The sequence below is a fragment of the Chelonus insularis genome, unplaced genomic scaffold, assembly GCF_013357705.1.
Source record: "Chelonus insularis isolate UGA/USDA-ARS -01 unplaced genomic scaffold, ASM1335770v1 contig_408_pilon, whole genome shotgun sequence".
In the NCBI taxonomy this organism is placed as follows: Eukaryota; Metazoa; Arthropoda; class Insecta; order Hymenoptera; family Braconidae; genus Chelonus; species Chelonus insularis.
Genome location: NW_023276565.1, coordinates 517448 through 535460, shown reverse-complemented (window position 1 = coordinate 535460; position 18013 = coordinate 517448). Strand labels below are relative to the sequence as shown.

The following is an 18013-nucleotide window of genomic DNA, read 5'->3' as shown; positions in this document are numbered from 1 at the left end:
TCATGATAATAATTTTAATATTATTCATGTCTATGAAATAAACAATAAGAATTCATTTTATTCCTAATGATTCCAAGAGTCGAGCATCAGCAAAGTGTAATTTACTGCTAGAGAAGCCTCTCAATTATGATTGACATCAAAAGACAGACTTTCCATACAAATCATCAAAGTATCTGAAACAAAGAAAGAAGCTAAATTATTTAAACATACACTTGAGAAATATATTTTGACATTTTGTCATGTGTACATCGACAAAATATACAATGAGAACAATAAGTGGCTAAATGAAAATAGACTTATTTCGTCAATGGGAAGATGATAAAGAGAAAAAAAAAGAAAGACTCCAAATTGTAGAGTCATCATGATAAATAAAATGACTCAAAAATTTTACCTAATTAAATTATATAAATAAAGTGTAATAAAATGAATGAAGAATTAAAAAAAAAAGAAGACTTTTAGTAATCTTCTTAAAGGAGAAGGGAAGTGTTTTGCAAAGTAGGCCGGGAGTTCACGTACGGATAATCGAATTCCATGACGAAGAAAGCGTTTTCCCTCTCGATTGGTGGTCACCATCTCCGGACATATTGTACCAGTGAATCTCGCCATCAATTTAGCTGCTCTGGCAACTCTGATGCGTCTTTCTATATACCTACATGCCGGCTGTTACTACTTTTCTTCCTAGGAGAGGTCTAAACTGCTAATCGTACGATTACGTCTTCAGTTTCTAGCTACAACTCCACGGAAGCACGAGAAAGGATGATACAACGGGCTCTTAAAGGGATATTTAGCTTTTTCTACAACACAAAAAGGGTTGAAAGTTAATACCTACTCATTCTAAGGATATTTCTACCAACAAAATTATTATATTATTTTTAATAAGCTTCATTTATGATGAAAAAGAATTTCTGATCTCAACTTCTTTCTAAAAGAAAATTTTATCATGATTGCTTCCATTTCACAATACTACATTCGTGGTCCAGAAAATAAAAGAAAAAATATTCTTATAGAATGCTCTCAATTGATTGAATATGTATTAAATTTATATTAATTAATTCAATGTTTTCTTTACACTCTTTTTAGTTTAACATTCTCGAGATATAATAATTCAATTAGGTGTTTCAGCAACCACATGAGTCATTTTTTAAAATTAGTATTAATACTGAAATTACTTTCTTTTATAAATTTATTCAAATTGATTTCGATTTATCATACGATTAAATATAATCTAAGATGTCGAAAAATAAAAACATCAATAAAAAATTCCTAATGAGTGTATACATTTCTAATTATACTACAATAGTTTAATCTACTGTGTATGATGCTAATTAATTCTCTACTTTGTATCATGAGCTGTTAATAATACCATGTACAATTTTTTCGAAAAATTGTATGACATATTATCCTATAGAGCTGTCAAGTTTAACAAATAAAAAAAGATAATGAATATTTTTAAACTTCATGTCTTGTTCTTGATGGTGATGATAGAAATTTTCATATAAACGAAAATATCCTGATAATAACAATAATCCTAATGTCAAGAATTAATCAAACATCCTTGTCGAATGTACCAGACACAGACCTAAAAGATATTCAAAATAAAAATTTTATTTTCTTTCTCTCTCTCATCATCATCATCATCAGGACTAGATTTCTAACATGAATGTTATTTCAAGGATATTTTGCATTTCAGCAGCTTTCGCTCGTCCTGATGGACGACTTGAAAAAGACATTAATGTTGCTATAATGATTACTTTAAAAATTTATAAGAGCAAAAAAAAATAATTATTACGTATAACATAGTAGAATGTATAGATCCTGTACAAGTGTAGAGTGTTTTTTTACCTGGTGATGGGAATAAACGAGTATCTTTACTAAGACTTCCACAAAGACAGTAAGTTTCTCTTCTTTAACTCACCTTCGTCCCCTTTTTTCTCCAATATGATCGAACGAATGCTGATGCTCTAAAAAATATTACTCAAAGCAGGGCCACAGGCGGTTTCATGAAAGGATTCTGCTCCAATTCTTAGCGGCCATGACCTAAAAAATTATTTATAAATAAATAATAGCCGGAATTTGCACCATTCAAAAAGAAATTTAAAAAAAATTCATGATTTATATTTATGGACTCATTTAAAAGCAATGTAAATTACTTAATTTTTCAACGATAAGTGAAATGTAATTAATTAAAGTATCTAAGTATTTTAAATACTATTGATTATGTCCTTAATCTAATTATTTAGTTGAAAATTATTTGATATAATCAATAGTTTGTTATGAAATATCAAGCATATCAATTATTCACAATAATTAACGTTATTTAAATCAACTAATTAATAATAACTGTCAACTTTTAAAATACAGGTATATTTATCAGTTTTTTTAATGATTCCTTGTTCATTAATTAACTCATAAAAAAGTAGCAATCAATCTTTTTAAATCAGAGTAGTGTAAACCTAGGTATTCAATTTTATTATAACATTTTATAAAGTAATATAATTTTTAAATTAATTAAATAATATTTTAAAAGTTTAAGTTTAGAATATTAAATTACTAAATTTACAATTGAAACAAAATTCATTTTGGAGCAAAAAAAAAATTGTAGTACATCTAGAAAGCTATTAATCTTATTCTAAGGTAATATTAAAGAGCATTTATGGCTTAGCAAATCTATTCATTCGTTTTAACATCAAAAAAATAATGGATATCCAATGATATATTGCTATTTTAAAAATAAAAAAATTATTTTTAAAGTTAATGCTAAATTTCAAAACTTACTTACGATTTTATGTACATCAGCTAATTAAATTGTCTTTTATTACCATCTTTTTTTTTTATGTTTTCTGGACTTATTTATTTATATTTATCTGTAAAAAAGAAAGAAAAAAAAATATTACAGTAATGAATTTTCATCATTACGATTCATTATAAAAATTTATAGCAGAGAAGATGGTTTACCATAAAAGATCGGAAAATTCAATCTCATATGTATTTTGTGGCTTACTAAACTGATGACAATCTGAAATGATGAAAATGAGTTTGAGTCTCATACGAGAAAATTGAGGCCAGTGGTAGACATAAGTTTACATAATAAAACGCAAGAAAGAATTTCAAGTTGCATTGCAGCACAACTTAGCAAAGTATTATATGTGGTAAAAGCAAAAGAGATGAGACAGTAGGTATGAAGAGGTATATAGTCAGAAGTGAGTATAAGTCTAGGTCTAGGACACTAGAAGATTAGCAAGTGCTTCGGGATATGATGACGATGAGATCCCTGTCGTAACCGGCCCCTTCAAAATTCTCTTTATCATGCAGCAGCTCCAGATTTCTGAAGAAGGAAGAAAGAAGATTCAGAATTGGATACTTGTGAGATGTAAGAAGAGTTGGAAATCGTTGAAGAGAGAAAGAGTATTCAGTGCGCAGCTTTGAATTACTCTCACTCTTCCCCCGTCGCTTCTTCGATTCCCCACGCATCTTGCTATCCACTTGCGAGGTATAAAGGACCCAGGTGGACCTTCCTCCAAGTCAGAGCCAAAACGGCGTAGCAGTAGCAAGCATGAATCCTCTTTTCACGGTAAGATTCATTATTTTACTCAACAAGTTCTAACTTTCCTCTGACAATCATCAGTCACCATCTAAGTGATTTGTTCATTATTTCTTTTTCCAATCCAATTCTAAGAAATTATCTTTTACCAATATTCATTCTCTTAACTTGATTATCATGTTTTTTTTTGTTTATAGTGCGTAGTGATTGGTCTTGTAGGGCTTGCCCTAGCTGAGCCTCCAGTATCCTCAGGATACAACTACAATCGACCAAGTGGTGGAGGTTATTCATCAGGAGGCGGTGGATACTCCAGTGGAGGCGGTGGATATTCAGTTGGCGGTGGTTATTCTGGAGGTGGTGGATACTCCGGTGGCGGTGGATTCTCAAGTGGCGGCGGTGGATACCAACAAGTATCAACTGGTTACCAGACAAATGAAGGAGCATCAGTTGATGGTGCTCTTCTAGAACAAATCCGTCAAATTCTTTTGAAAGAAGAATCTCAATCATCATCTGGCGGTGGATTCGGAGGTTCTGGTTACGCTCCAAGTGCTAGCTATGGAGCTCCTCCAAGCTCTAGTTATGGAGTTCCAAGTTCAAGCTACGGTGTACCAGGAATTGGAGGTGGTAGAGTCGTGGGAATTGATCTTGAAGGTATCAGACAAGCCATCCAGGTAGCTCAATTTAACCAAGTTAGCCAAGGATCATCTGGTGGTGGTTATCCAAGTGGACCATCAGGCAGTTATGGAGTCCCTTCTGGAAGTTATCCAGCACCAAGCAGGCCAAGCGGCAGCTACGGAGCTCCTTTCTAAAGCTCTAACATTCAAGATATAATCCAAGACACTGACCATTTCTTTAATTGATTCTTCTACATGGACGCGGGCGTTCTCCAGTAGAAAAATCTCTTAAAGGTATCTACATGTCATCTGGAATTAATTATCAAGTGTTTTGTCATCATCAGTGTCCCAGGATAATTTTAACGAAATTTCATTTGAGGAGAGAGAGTCGTCGAACGTTTTTTTTAAAAAAAAATAAAATCCGTGGATTAATTTAAAAAATTTTTCCACGATCATAAAAAATGAGAAGATGAGTAGAAGATGAGGAGAATGATAGTGATTTGCGTTTAAGAACGCAACTTGTAAATATACAATTACACACGCTTACACAAAATAAAAAGAAAACAATTGGATTCAACACGTTGAAATATACATTACTTTAATCAGCCAGTCTCAAGATTTCTCTGCATGAGAAGCAAAAAGGACACACTTGTGATGCAACACCGGAAGTTCTTGAGCAAAAAAAGGAATTGCAAGTCTTATTCACAAGAGTGAAAATACCTTGAGAATAAGTCTTGATAATAAAAATGCTAGCGGTCGAACTTAGGGCATTGAATTCGAGATCCGCCATCATTTTTAATTCCATCAACTTTTTATATGAGATGATAATAAGAAAAAAATATATTTCAACGTTTGAAGCTATTGTATACACAATTACACTATTTTTCTACCTATTTACTCTTAACCAAGCATTTTTTATACTTGTATAAAGGCTTTTTTGTAGAAAACAAAAAAAATAAAAAAAAATATCGCCACCGTTAAAAGAAATTCTTTTCTTTGTCTTTTTATTATTTCAATTATTCTTTCTGAATCCTTTTATTTTATCCTTACTTCATTTTTATCGACAATATAATTGAGTTGCTTTATTAGATTTTTTTTATCGACTGCCTTTCTCTCCTTTCACTCTTTGAGCCAATGGTGAACCTCTAGAGCTGATCAACGATCGTCTCTTCCTTTTGCTGGACATGACGTAAATTCAAGCGACATCAACTGCACACTGCTTGCCCCAACAAGGAAGGAAGGACCTTAGTTGTGAAATCCAGTTAAAGATTCGAAAGTAAATGGTTACGAGGTAACATTAATGTCGAGCAGTAACACATTACTGTTTTCTTTTTCATGATAATATCGTGTCCTCGAATGTTACCATTTTTTCCTTTTTTTGTTCACTTTCAGGAACGTCTCGAAACGTTAAATGGAAAGCAATTAGTAAAACTAGAACGAACATTGGCCTACGCAATCATTACGTGTCTTGAATGTGAAATGTTGAAAAGTGATCTTCTTCATGAGGGATGGAATAAATTGTAGATGAAAATTAGAAATTATTACCAGTAAATTACGTTGAAATTGTAAATGGTGATGTTTAAATTGAGGATCATAAATTATTGAAATCCTTATTCGGTTGATTTCTTCATACAATTAAATAACTCAATTCCACCAATTTGGTTTAAGTGAAAACAGAAGACAGATAATTGTGTAAAAATTGGAGTTGAGTTATAAAAGTGAAATTTAAATAAATTTTTTATGAATATAAATTCATTCTTTCAATCAAAAAAAAAATATATTTATTAAACCAACAACTGCATTACCTTTTTAAGGCAAAAAACAGTTAAAATTGCAACACATTTTGAGGAATCCATGATTGTAGTGATCAAAGGAATTTTTTACACGTTAAAATACTTCTATAATTGTGTAAATAATTACTTAATTTCTGATAAAGATTTGTTCAAATGTATTATTGCCAATTTCATTCATTTTTCTATTCCCTATTCTGTGTGCTACTCTACTCAATATCATCAATCATTTGAATCAAAAATAATGATGCAAAATTGAAACAGATCAAATGAACATTAATAAAAAAAATATACAGAAGCAGTTACCAGATCCACATAATCATTATTCATTCATCTTTTATACTAAAAAGTACCTTTCTTTTCATTATTTACATCATCCATAATCCCCTCTCAACCTACAGGAGTGAACGCACATTGCGTTTGCAAACATTTCCCTTCATTTTATGTTGATCCTTTTTTAGAAATGAAGACGGTATATGTTATCTATATTATAATAATAAATATTAATTATATTTATTATTTTATCTCATCCTGCTATCATTCAAAAATATAAACGAATTTTCAGTGGATCAGTAAAGCTACAATTTATAGAATTACATGATAATTTAAGTAAAGATTCAATTGTTTTGGTATGGTAATATTCTGTAATATAATATAATCTATTGGCGAAAGTATTGCAGAGAGCGTGAGAATTTAAGAGCAATTTTGCAACACGTACATAATTTATCAACATAATGAGAATCTTAGCTGTTAAATTATGCGAAATAATAAAGAATGTGAGACCACAGTACGTTCTAATTACTGATACAAATTAAACAAATTAGGTATTAAAATGGTTTAAGTTTTGAAATTGTAATTTACTTGGTATTTTTATGTGAGAAAAATCGTTCCAACGATTAAATTTTTCGACATAAAAATCATCATATCGAATATCTAGAGTAGAAAGATTTAATTGTGAATAATTAATGAATAAAAAATATATAATAAAATTAATAGCTTACTTTTCTGTAAAATCATCTTCTCTACATTTATTATCAGCCATTTTCCGCTTAATTCATATTCTATAGAATGGATATTAATTTTGAGAATATTCTTTTGTTTATCAAAAAATATTTATTAATATTAAGATTATCTTCTCCAGATTTATTACTTGTTTTAATTATTATTATAAATAAATTGTTCTTATCAAATTAACAATAATAATTCACAGCCATTTATCCAAGTACTAATTTAATAACTATTGTTATAGTATTAAGAAATATCAAAGGAACTGTAACAAAAAAAAGATTAAATTTAAAAAACTGATTGATTAAATATAAAAAAGTTACAAATTGATAATAATAATTGTCTTACATCTTGCAACTGTTCTGATAGACCTGACAAGATTGAGCATCTGAGATTTTATTGTCGGAGGTTCTCCAAAGCCTTGAATGTTTTGCCTTGCACCCCAACCAACTGAAAATATGAATCAACTGTTTTACTAAATAATAGCAATAAAGAATTATGACATGTTGCAGTGAGAATTGCATAATTTGACACGTGAGCAAAACAATGACAGTAAGGAAATTTAGATAACAAGTTCTATGAATGAACATCATTCATTTTTATATTTTATCTAAAGAAAGATAATAATACATAAAACTTAGTTTTCTCATTATTAATTAACAACCAAATACATAAACAATGTGAATTACAGCAACATTTTGGTTAATAGCATTATTCAATCAGCAACATATGTAAAGTATTGAGGTTAAATGTTTTTTTTTTTTAAACATCTTCACAGATGTTTTGTATGGATGTTAAAGGATAATATTTAGATAAAAATTATTTTACTACTTACCTTTTACGAGAAATCTTTCCTCATGGAGAACACAAATAGCATTCAAACATAAAAGAGCAGCTTCGAATAATGTCCATAATGTGAATGCCATTATAAAAATATAAAAGTTGTGATGTAGTTTATAAACTTGATGAACAAGAATCCCAATTTTATTATTTTCAATTATTGACGCTTGCAAAACGATTCTTGATGTATTATTTGTCAATAATTTATCATGCTTTTCAAGAAAACAATCTTCTTGCTCGTATTTGATAGTTGTGAATAGGATGGACTATAACCCTGTATATAGATAACCGGCTTACTTCCTATAGATTATTCGCACATGCGCTCCAAACGAAAATAACATTCAAAATAACCTTACAAAAATGTTTCTAAACGTTTTAAACTTGTGTAAACATGATGCTGTAAATTATTAATTGGTTTTTATTATATTAAGCACCACTGTCTGTGCAAGAAACAATGATGATTGGTCCAATTAGAACATATACCAAATTAGCCGCAAGGAAAATAAAAAAAATTCGGCCACCATCAATGATAAAGAAGCCAAGAAAATCTCAACTTGAGCCAAAGCCTAGTAAGGACAATTTTTGTATTATTTCAATAATTTTATTTTAAGACAGTGAATAAATAATAGCTCCATCAATTACTGTTGTAATTGATAATTTATTGAGGTTAGTTTTTAATTAACAGTCGTTCAGTATCCTGTAAGTGGACCAGACGATCGCCGGCTCTACTCATGGGGATTAGCAAACCATGGAGCTTTAGGAACTATCGGACGTACTACCAAGTATGAAGATTATAATTTTATTACTAAGCCAAGACGATTATATTTTGGAGAACACCATCATGTCAGAGATATTGCTTGTGGATATGGATTTACACTAGTTGGTGTTCACTCCAAAGATACCGATATTGTTTATGGTTGTGGAATTAATACAGATTCTCAATTAGGCTATGATGATAATGACAAAATATTCAACCAAATTAAAGATGAAATTATTCCCATTTTGCGGTCAATTCCTTTACCGATTAAAAGTAATTCAACAAAAGTACTTGGTTTAGCTGCTGGAAGAGCACATTCTATCATTCTTACTAGTGAAGGAGTTTTTACGTTAGGAAATAATGGGTATGGACAATGTGGTCGAGTGATAATTGGCAATGAAAATTATTATCGTAGCAGAGTAGTTAATCACATCAAAGATATCAAAGGTGCTAAAATAACCGCTGTGGCTGCTGGACAAGATCATAGGTAATATTTAATTTTCATTCAATAACTCAATTAAAAATATCCACTCATAAGTATTTTAAAAAATGTTAAATTATTGTTATAACAGTATTTTTTTAACTGAAAATGGCCAAGTGTACACTTGTGGTTGGGGGGCAGATGGTCAAACTGGACAAGGTCACTATGAAAATCGATGGAAACCAGATTTAGTTATAGGAGATTTGGCTGAAGACAAAATTAGTAAAATTACTTGTACTGGTGATTGTGTTCTTGCTCTTAGTGGTAAGAAAGATTACATATTACTCATTCTTATTAATATATTCATAAACAATGCCAAGTAAAAGATGTTATTTTGTAGAAAGTGGAAAAATCTATGGATGGGGAAATTCAGAATATGGCCAATTACCAAATCGTGGAGACGATAATTTTCAAATAAATACTGCAATTGAACTCTCAGATTGTGCTAAACTTGGAAAGATAATAGATATTGCTGCTGGTGGTAGCTTTTGCATGTTATTAACAGGTATAGAAGTTTTTTTAATTAAGTAATTTTAATCATTAACAATTAGTCATTCATAATTGAATCTAATTTGTACAGAGTCTGGTGATGTTTATACTTGGGGCCATGGTATTCTTGGCTTTGGACCACAAGTAACGCGAGTATCAACACCAACTTTAATTCCTAATACATTATTTGGTCGGAATCCTTATCAAACAGATATTAAAATTACCAAAATATTTTGTGGAATGAACCATATGGCTGCTATCACCAATCACGGTGATCTCTACACTTGGGGTCGAAATACATATGGATTCCTTGGATTAGGTCATTATAAAGATCAATTCTTTCCTTTCAAAGTTGCAGTCGGAGCAGAAGTAAAAAAGGTTGCTTGTGGTGTTGATCATACATTCGCAATTTGCAAGCCTTATATTTAGTTGTATCATTTGTTAATAGATGAAATATATATTTTTTATTAAATTAACATGCTTGATATCATACAATTCTATGAAACAGATCATGAGAAATAAAATTAAATTACCTATTACTTTGTGATTGTATATAAAATTCTGTAGAACAATTCAGACTATTAGTAGAAATTTTATTCTCAGAGACTGGAAAAGGTAAAAATCATCACAGTATAAAAGACTTAAGAAAAAACTTCTTCAACACACCCAAAGTTTTGTTTAACTCTTTATGTATTATACCTGCACTGAACTTATCTTATCTTCGGCATAGAAACTTATCACAGTCGGTTGATTCATTAGCTGAAAGTTTGTAGGGTGAACTAGATGTTGAGACATTTTTTGCTCCAATATTTATTAATAGAATCAGTAATAATGGCAAGAAAAATTATTTATTTATCATTATTAATAAACAATATAATAGTATATTTTGGAAGTAATTTAGTAAATTGTCAAATTCGAAGAATTCCACAATATTTAGAAGAATGTTATTTAAACGAAACATTTTACGGACCTCAATTGCCTTTGACATTACCAATATTCATTGACATAGTTCGCAAAATTGAGGCATATTCTCACGATACAATGGATTTAAGAACATTAACATCATCAATGTTACATAGATTCAAGTTTGACGGAATAGAGTTTCATAAAAATATCAATTTCAAACCAGGAATTTTGCCATTTGGTGGAACAGGATCACAACGTACAAAGAATGAAATTGTTAATAAATTGATTCCAGGTAGTGTAGAAATTTTTCCAGATCATTCACTGAGTCTATTAGAACGCTGTACTTTGCATCGTATTTTGTCAAATACAATCAGTGAGGCTGAGTCACCACAAACAGATCAATTGTGTGCTGAAAGGCCAACAGAAAAAATTCTGGGTTCAGGTATATTTTCATTAATACATCCGTAAAAATTGATTTAATTTTTTGCAAAATGACATGAAGGTATTCAATAAACATTTAACTTTTATTTTAGAAAATATAAGACAGAAGAAGATTTGCCCCACTGAACAAGGAGTTATTTTAACTCCATTTAAAACTGTTACTCTGGGATCCATAATAGCAGCTATGGCAGCAGCTCTGCAGCATCAAAATGTTGCAGTGAAACTTTTATTCGATACAGTTTCATCATCTGCTAATTCTTCAGTTGCTCCACCTCATTCTGATGAATTTAATGAAGAAGTGGATATCATCTTACCAAGGAATCAGATGCTTTTGAACAAGTCTATGTCACTTAACTCTTTGATCAACTCAGATGTAGAAGTAGATAATATTTGGTTAGCTACAATTGCTGGTAAAAATAGTTTGAAAATACAATCCATTTATTAAATTAGATATAAAACAATTGAATGTTTTATTGAAATGAAAAAATACTTATGGTTGAAGGGGAATTAGCAGAGTTGGTTGTTTATCAAGGCCCTCTAGTAGGTTCTGAAATGATTTTCGGTTCAGCAGGATTTTGGAACAGCACAATGAGACCACAAATATATTATTTAGTACAAACGAATGATGACTTTGATGTTACTAGAGCAGAAATTATTGGAGCAATTGATGGTATGGTTTCATGATCAAACCAATTAATTATCAGCAAATTTATGTTAATTCAATTTTGATCATAAATAGGTTTTATCATAGCAAAACATCTAAAAACATGGCTTTCTCTTTTCAATAACTTGAGATTGAGTCAGATACTAGACATGTACTACTCATCAAGAGGTTTCCTTTCTGACTCAGTTGGAGCCTGCAAACGAAAGTATGCTTTCTGGCCAGTAGCTTCGAGAACTATTTTGGAAGAGCAGGTGAATGAAATCTTCTAATAATTCAATATTGGAGCTCATTATTCATTGTGAATGATTTAATCCTAGGTTTTTGCAGCATCTCAATTATTAGCTTACAAAAGAAGTGTTGCTCACATGACCAATGAAGCTTTAAAAGAAATAACGACATATGCTGTCAAAAAATTCACCAATTATGTAAATAACCATCTATTTCCTGAAATTAACTGTCCAAAGGACAAAATATATCCTCGTGCTGAAATTTTTGTGATTTTTGATGGTGCCTGGTCAAGAGAATACACTGCAGATTTTTTTGCGTAAGAAATAACTCTTTTATTTTTTAATATGCAACGCTTGTGATATAAGCATTTTAATTTTATCAAATATTTTTACAGTGTATTACTAGAAGATCTGAATATTTCTAAATTTGGTTCTAAAATTGGATTTCTTCATGGAACTACAGCAGAATGGCTTCTCAATATCACAGATAGTCCTTCTAGAGTTCATGAAGAATTTATTTCACAACTAAATTCAATTTTCTGGCCAACTTACTTGAATTTCATGAAGAATTTTCAACTAATGAAGACATATTTAACAGAAAAATGGGCAGAAAAACAAAGAAATCATTCAATAGGAAGCTTAAGTCAAGTTCTGATTTTTTTAACATCTCAAGGTATCCAAACGGAGCATGATGAACTTGATCAAATGATTAATTCAATGAAGGATTTTAAAGAAAGTCATCCTGACGTGAATTTATTATATTATACAAGTGAAAAACATTCTGAGAGTTTGAAAAAATTTTTAATATCTGAAGAAGATCATGTTATTGATACTTTGAAAATAAATGATATTAGTCGAAAACTTTTAGAGGTTCCAAAAAGTATAAGGCCAGCTTTATGTAATCCAAATGTTACCAATGGAATAAGAGATCAAGTTGAAGACTACATCAAACCACAAGAAGTTATAACATATCGATTGGATCCTCAATGGAGAATTAGAACGAAACAAGTTATTACAACTGTTACATCTTTTGCTTATGGTACTCTAGAAATTTGTTCATGGAGTCAAATGAGGAATAGTGTGAAAAAAAATAATTTTAAATGTGGAGAATTATCAGGACATTCAGAAATGAAATTGATGGATTTTTTTAATTGTAAAAAAAATTTCAACTGTCCTGCTATGTTTTACCAAATTCGAGGAATAATTTCTCAAAAAAAATGCGCAGGTAATTTAATATTCATTTTTTCCAACTATTCCTTCTTTAACTTAATGAAAAAAAAACTCATACGTTTTTATTTTTTAGAAATTGACTGCAAATCACCAGATTATATAAGATTTTTACTACGTTTAGAAAATCTCCAATGCTCGAGTGCTAAAATTTTATTATCTAATTTATCAATAATTTTTTTATTATTTTTATTTATATATTTTCTATAAAATGCTTTTTATTTAAATAAAATTTTTTACTGTTATTAAAAAAATTGAAACAATTGATTTAGAAATTTTCTCAATGTTTTTAATCAATCATTATTAAAGTATAAATTTTTTTAAACATATATTTTAATTAACATAGTTCATTTTGAAGATGGTAAAAATCTTTGTGAGGCATATTCGTAGGTTAATTTAATGAGAAATTGGAAGTTACTTGAATCCGCTAAACTGCCAAGAGTCGGTTCCATTAGTAATGAATCAATTGGTGGAAACAAACCACCGTTTAAATCACCTGGAACAAAAACAAAATTGAAACAAATACTGAAGTTTACTCCATGCAAAAATTATTTTAAAAAAAATTTACCCATCACATGAATTAGCGAAATTAATTTGAAGAATAAAGTTTCTTCAATTTGTTGCTCTGGATTTTTAGAAACAGTATCCCATTTATCATGTCTTGCTAATCTTGCCCATGTTCTCAGTCTTAATGCCTCTTTTTCATTTTCATCTTCAATATAATCCAACAAATCCAAAGCTTTTTTGAAATCAAATTCGTTAACAAGTGTATTTTCATCACATGTATATAACTAAAAAATACAAATAATTAATTATCTATTTTTTACAATATAAAAATAATAATTTATTTTAATAAAATCAATACTAACATTAATTAATTCCGTTGGAGTCAAAACTCTCAATTTATTGACGTTGTATCCATAATTTTCCAGTACAGCATCAGGGATTTCTTCTTGATACGCTATTAATTCCAATTCCTTATTAATTCCTTCACAATTATCTTCAATATCATACGGATCATCGTTAGAACAAAGTAATGCCAGTTTACTTAAGCTTAACATTGTTTTTTTTCTCTTCACCAATTCTACTTCTTTTAGAGCCAGAGAATGAAGAGTATTCGCAGCTAATCTAAATTCGTCTGTTAAAGAAGCTTGAACCCAAGAAATTTCTGGATGCTCTGATACTTTTTCCATTAAATCTCCACCACCTCTTCGACATCTTTCAACCAACTGTCCTTGTCTTCCATCTTTTAGATACCAATTAAATAAAAATCCCGCAAAATCATGAGAAGCAAATTTTTCTGAGTAAACATCAAGTCTATTTTTATTATTAGTAAGTTCACAAATGTTTACCAATGATGCAAAATCGCAATATTTTTCAGCAAGCTTAGCAGCATTCTCATACTGTTCATTTTTTATTAAAGGTTGAATTAAATTCGTTCTTTCATTTTCATACTGTTTCAAGAGAACTTCAAATTTATCTGATCCACGAATGCTTTCTAAATGGCACTTTCTACCATCTAGGATCAAATCAATGAGACCAACGATTTGATTATAAAGTTCTGTTATCAAAGAGGAATCATTGGTTCCAGTAACTCCATGCTTTAAAGTTAAATTATACAAAGTATGAAGACATGTTCTCAGTTCATTTTTACCAGTAGCAGCTGTCCATGGAAGATACTCTGTTAAAGCATTGGAATTTCTAGCAGGAACATAGCGTTTAGCATTTGCTTGGCGATACTTAATTACTTCATCTAAAATTCCAAGCATAATAGAATTAATTTGAAGTAGGTATTGAGATATAAGATGGATAGGTTTATCCGATTGTGTCACTTCGACTGCACTATTAACTAAATTAGGAAGAAGTAGATGAATAGAGCTAACTTCACGATAGAAAATATCTTTCGCTGTTAATTCATTCGACACAAAAGACTCTGGAGTTAAAGTGGCTTCAATTATCGGATCCAAAATATCAGGGTATCGATTTTGAAGGTTATAAATAGCAATCGCAGCTACAATCTTTTCTGCATATTCTCCAAGCACATGAGAAGTCGCCATGATTATTCCTCGATAAGTTACCGCAGAAAATCTGCTCCAAAGATTATGTTCTTTTAAAAAATTGACATAATAATTTAAAGCCTGTTGTTTTCCTTCAAGTTGATGAGGAATTTGCATTGATCTAACAGTTGTAAGTGTCAGTGAAGTGTCCATACAATTGGCCCATCGTGGATCATTAGGCGGATAATCATCAATTAGCTTTTGAGCGACTTTTAAAACTAGAGTATCCAATATAGCATCAATATCCATAACTGGTTCGTCTTCTAAAGGAAATAACTCAGCTAAAATTTGTTCACACTCTGTTTTAGAATGTGTATATCTATTATCTTTTAAGCTGAGTAAAAATGCAGCTTTCAGTTGTTCAATACCATCAGCAGAGTAATACATCTCTCTAATGCGATCATTTGAAATCGTCATGGTTAAATTATCAGAAAAATTATCATTAGGAATAACTTCCATAGTACTATTGACTTCTGCATAACTGGAATTAAAATCTGGAGATGTAAAGTCATTAGTTGGAATAATTGTAACTAGTCCGAGATTTCTAGTAAATAATACAGGAGTATTGGAGCACAAATCTCCACCGAGAATTCTATCTTCTCCACCTCGAACCAAGTCTATCTTGTCTTGCTCCAGTTCATTAGTAATATTAACAGTTAAAACAGTCGAAAAGTTATAAATGATTGCTTCCCATCCAGAAAGAATGAACCTAAAAGAAGATATCACAGTATCTACATCATCTTGGTGTAGGAATGGTCCGATTTTAATGGGAATAAACCACTTGAAAGAATTAGTTAGAGACGTGCCAGTTAATGGAAGTAATCCAAGAGCGAATTGGATCTGAGGTGATATATCAGCACAGTGGGCAGCTACTAAAAGAATTATTCCATCATCAGATGTTTGCATGTCGATTAACCAAGTTTCCATGTTTTGAGGATTTGCAATATTTGATTCCCAGATTTTTCTTTGGAATGCTTGAGAAACTACATGACCAACGTCTTCATCAAATTCCATTTTTTCTTGTTCGTTTAGAGGAAAGGACCAGTATTGAAGAGAAGATCCGGCAAGAATTAAAACTCTGGAACCTCGATCTCCAAAGCTAGTACAAGTGACTTTTGCTAGTTTAGTTTCTGTGACTGGAGATTGTGGCATTGCACCAAATATCAATGAAGACATTCGCCTTCCAATGCCTCCAAGCCATCCTTGGCTAGTTCTTAATACTCTACATGATATACTATTTCTCCCACTATTAAACTGAGGTTGAAGTAGAGCAACAGTGCAAGTAGTTGTTGCTAAAATACATCCATGACCTGGAATATGAGTTAAACAATCGACTTCTTGGCCTGCCAGTTCTGCACTAGTTTCAACAGATGTTTCTTCGTGAGCTACACTTGGCCAATAGCGCACTATACCTTCTGGAGACACTGCCATACAACTAGGTACTTGGTGGCCTGGAGGAACCCAAACCACAATGCAATCAGCTTTATGTGCCAGGTCACTTTGAGGTAATAAAAGTTCTCTGCATTGACTTTTAAAAGCATGACGTTGTTTTGGATCGTGAATTGTGGTTTTACATTGCCAAACTAATAATCTTCTGCCACAAACTAACCAGGCCCAACCATTATGGGAAATACTAACACTTACTTCCGCACTTCTGTCAACAAATGTGAGAGCTTCAGTTACTAGAACTGGAAGAGAAGAACCAAAACTCTCGACTACGTGAGCTGAAGATCGATAAATTACTTGAACTGATTGATTTGATCTACCAGACACACTGACGGCGCTAAAAAAATATATTTAATTAGACATGATAAAATAAATAAAATATTATTGCTTTATTTCATTTTTTTTTTACCTATTTTGACGCTTTAATGATTGTGCTATGGACATTCCTCTAGGACCTCTTGGTGAGGATATGCTGCGACCAAGCAGACTTCCAATGCTCTGACGATCCATTATTTAACAATAAATATGAATTACTCGAATTTATTTAAACTTAAGAAATTTTTAGAAAACACTTGATGAGTTTTTATTAATAAATACTATTTTATTATTAACATCAAAATATTTACGCGCCGGTTTTTCTAACCTTACTTAAATTCATCTATCAATCAATATAAAGTAGTCTTCAAAATACATTTATCTTTCACTTGTAAATCTTTTTTATCAAGAAACTCCGAATTCGATAGACTTAAAATACAAATTTACTCTGTATAATTTAATAAATTATTTATATTCAGTATAAAATTGCATATTGACAATGTAAACACACGCTCAACACACACGCACAATCATCTGAATTTCCCAGAAGATGGCGTGCAAATGGACTTGAATTATATTTAAATTTTCCCGCTCAATTGTATTTATTCAGTCTTACCAATAAATAATTGAAATATTTAATTTTTTTAAATAAAATCTTCATTTTAAATTGTCGAATTGAAATAAAATGAATTTTAAATAGATTAACATAACAATTTTCGTTGAATTTATTTTATTTACTCAAGAAGAAATAAAAAAAAAATTGATGGTCAATGAATGCTTGAATTGATTACTTTAAATACAGAGCGAATGAAAATTTATTTTATCCTAAAATATAATAAAAGCATTTATTTGAATGTAATTAAAAATTATCTGATATAATTGTTAAAAATATCTGTCAATTACATGCAAATAATCATCTCAGATATTTTTAGATGTTTACAAAGTTGGCAATTTAGTAAATAATAACCTCAAAATGGCGCAAAAAATGTCCTTGTCGAGCGCTGAAGAGTGGAATTGTGTACTGGAAGATTCTTATAAGAATTTTATCTAATCTAGATGTGTCTTATCTAACAACTCATCTTAAAATTAACTGAAAAGTTAATAAACAAATATATTAAACGATTAAGATTATTTCTTTCGACTAAAAACAATTTCAGTATCTTTGTTGTAAAGAAGTCATCATAATTTATTTACGCTGTAAATAGCTATTTCA

General features: G+C 30.5%; 5 protein-coding genes across 6 annotated transcripts; 3 read left to right on the top strand and 2 right to left on the bottom strand.

Annotated features, from left to right (window-relative positions):
* The first annotated feature begins 3466 nt into the window (after nt 1-3466).
* Nucleotides 3467-4983, top strand: LOC118069370 (ATP-dependent RNA helicase A). The gene is made up of 2 exons (XM_035087437.1): nt 3467-3571; nt 3739-4983. The coding sequence occupies exons 1-2, from the start codon at nt 3554-3556 to the stop codon at nt 4348-4350; spliced, it is 630 nt and encodes a 209-aa protein (XP_034943328.1). The 5' UTR covers nt 3467-3553; the 3' UTR covers nt 4351-4983.
* Nucleotides 4984-7053: 2070 nt separating this feature from the next.
* On the bottom strand, nt 7054-8061 carry LOC118069371 (immediate early response 3-interacting protein 1). The gene is made up of 3 exons (XM_035087439.1): nt 7786-8061; nt 7299-7400; nt 7054-7215 (listed from the first exon to the last, which is right to left on the bottom strand). Exons 1-3 carry the CDS (start codon nt 7874-7876, stop codon nt 7160-7162), a joined length of 249 nt encoding a protein of 82 aa, XP_034943330.1. The 5' UTR covers nt 7877-8061; the 3' UTR covers nt 7054-7159.
* Nucleotides 8062-8105: 44 nt separating this feature from the next.
* LOC118069369 (RCC1-like G exchanging factor-like protein) lies at nt 8106-9993 on the top strand. The gene is made up of 5 exons (XM_035087436.1): nt 8106-8359; nt 8476-9034; nt 9120-9292; nt 9369-9533; nt 9609-9993. Exons 1-5 carry the CDS (start codon nt 8245-8247, stop codon nt 9944-9946), a joined length of 1350 nt encoding a protein of 449 aa, XP_034943327.1. The 5' UTR covers nt 8106-8244; the 3' UTR covers nt 9947-9993.
* A 34-nt stretch (nt 9994-10027) lies between these two features.
* Nucleotides 10028-13192, top strand: LOC118069368 (uncharacterized). 2 transcript variants are annotated; one of them, XM_035087435.1, is made up of 7 exons: nt 10028-10865; nt 10957-11274; nt 11436-11534; nt 11604-11779; nt 11846-12072; nt 12151-12980; nt 13059-13192. In XM_035087435.1, exons 1-7 carry the CDS (start codon nt 10301-10303, stop codon nt 13190-13192), a joined length of 2349 nt encoding a protein of 782 aa, XP_034943326.1. In that variant the 5' UTR covers nt 10028-10300. The 2 variants fall into 2 exon arrangements, with proteins under 2 accessions (XP_034943326.1, XP_034943325.1); XM_035087434.1 differs by having other exon boundaries at nt 10032-10865; nt 11367-11534.
* A 76-nt stretch (nt 13193-13268) lies between these two features.
* Nucleotides 13269-17356, bottom strand: Nup133 (nuclear pore complex protein Nup133). The gene is made up of 4 exons (XM_035087455.1): nt 16895-17356; nt 13852-16822; nt 13551-13773; nt 13269-13478 (listed from the first exon to the last, which is right to left on the bottom strand). The coding sequence occupies exons 1-4, from the start codon at nt 16993-16995 to the stop codon at nt 13330-13332; spliced, it is 3444 nt and encodes a 1147-aa protein (XP_034943346.1). The 5' UTR covers nt 16996-17356; the 3' UTR covers nt 13269-13329.
* Between the last annotated feature and the right edge of the window lie 657 nt (nt 17357-18013).

Coding starts and splice junctions, on each gene's coding strand:
- LOC118069371 (XM_035087439.1), bottom strand. CDS start 7,876: ATGGCATTCACATTATGGACATTATTCGAAGCTGCTCTTTTATGTTTG. Junction 7,401..7,785: donor GGAAAGATTTCTCGTAAAAG/GTAAGTAGTAAA, acceptor TCATATTTTCAG/TTGGTTGGGGTGCAAGGCAA. Junction 7,216..7,298: donor TATCAGAACAGTTGCAAGAT/GTAAGACAATTA, acceptor TTTTTGTTACAG/TTCCTTTGATATTTCTTAAT.
- LOC118069369 (XM_035087436.1), top strand. CDS start 8,245: ATGATGATTGGTCCAATTAGAACATATACCAAATTAGCCGCAAGGAAA. Junction 8,360..8,475: donor TCAACTTGAGCCAAAGCCTA/GTAAGGACAATT, acceptor TTTAATTAACAG/TCGTTCAGTATCCTGTAAGT. Junction 9,035..9,119: donor GCTGCTGGACAAGATCATAG/GTAATATTTAAT, acceptor TTGTTATAACAG/TATTTTTTTAACTGAAAATG.
- LOC118069368 (XM_035087434.1), top strand. CDS start 10,301: ATGTTGAGACATTTTTTGCTCCAATATTTATTAATAGAATCAGTAATA. Junction 11,275..11,366: donor TTGGTTAGCTACAATTGCTG/GTAAAAATAGTT, acceptor TTATGGTTGAAG/GGGAATTAGCAGAGTTGGTT. Junction 12,073..12,150: donor TACACTGCAGATTTTTTTGC/GTAAGAAATAAC, acceptor ATATTTTTACAG/TGTATTACTAGAAGATCTGA.
- Nup133 (XM_035087455.1), bottom strand. CDS start 16,995: ATGGATCGTCAGAGCATTGGAAGTCTGCTTGGTCGCAGCATATCCTCA. Junction 13,774..13,851: donor CTCCAACGGAATTAATTAAT/GTTAGTATTGAT, acceptor TGTATTTTTTAG/TTATATACATGTGATGAAAA. Junction 13,479..13,550: donor TTCGCTAATTCATGTGATGG/GTAAATTTTTTT, acceptor TTTTTGTTCCAG/GTGATTTAAACGGTGGTTTG.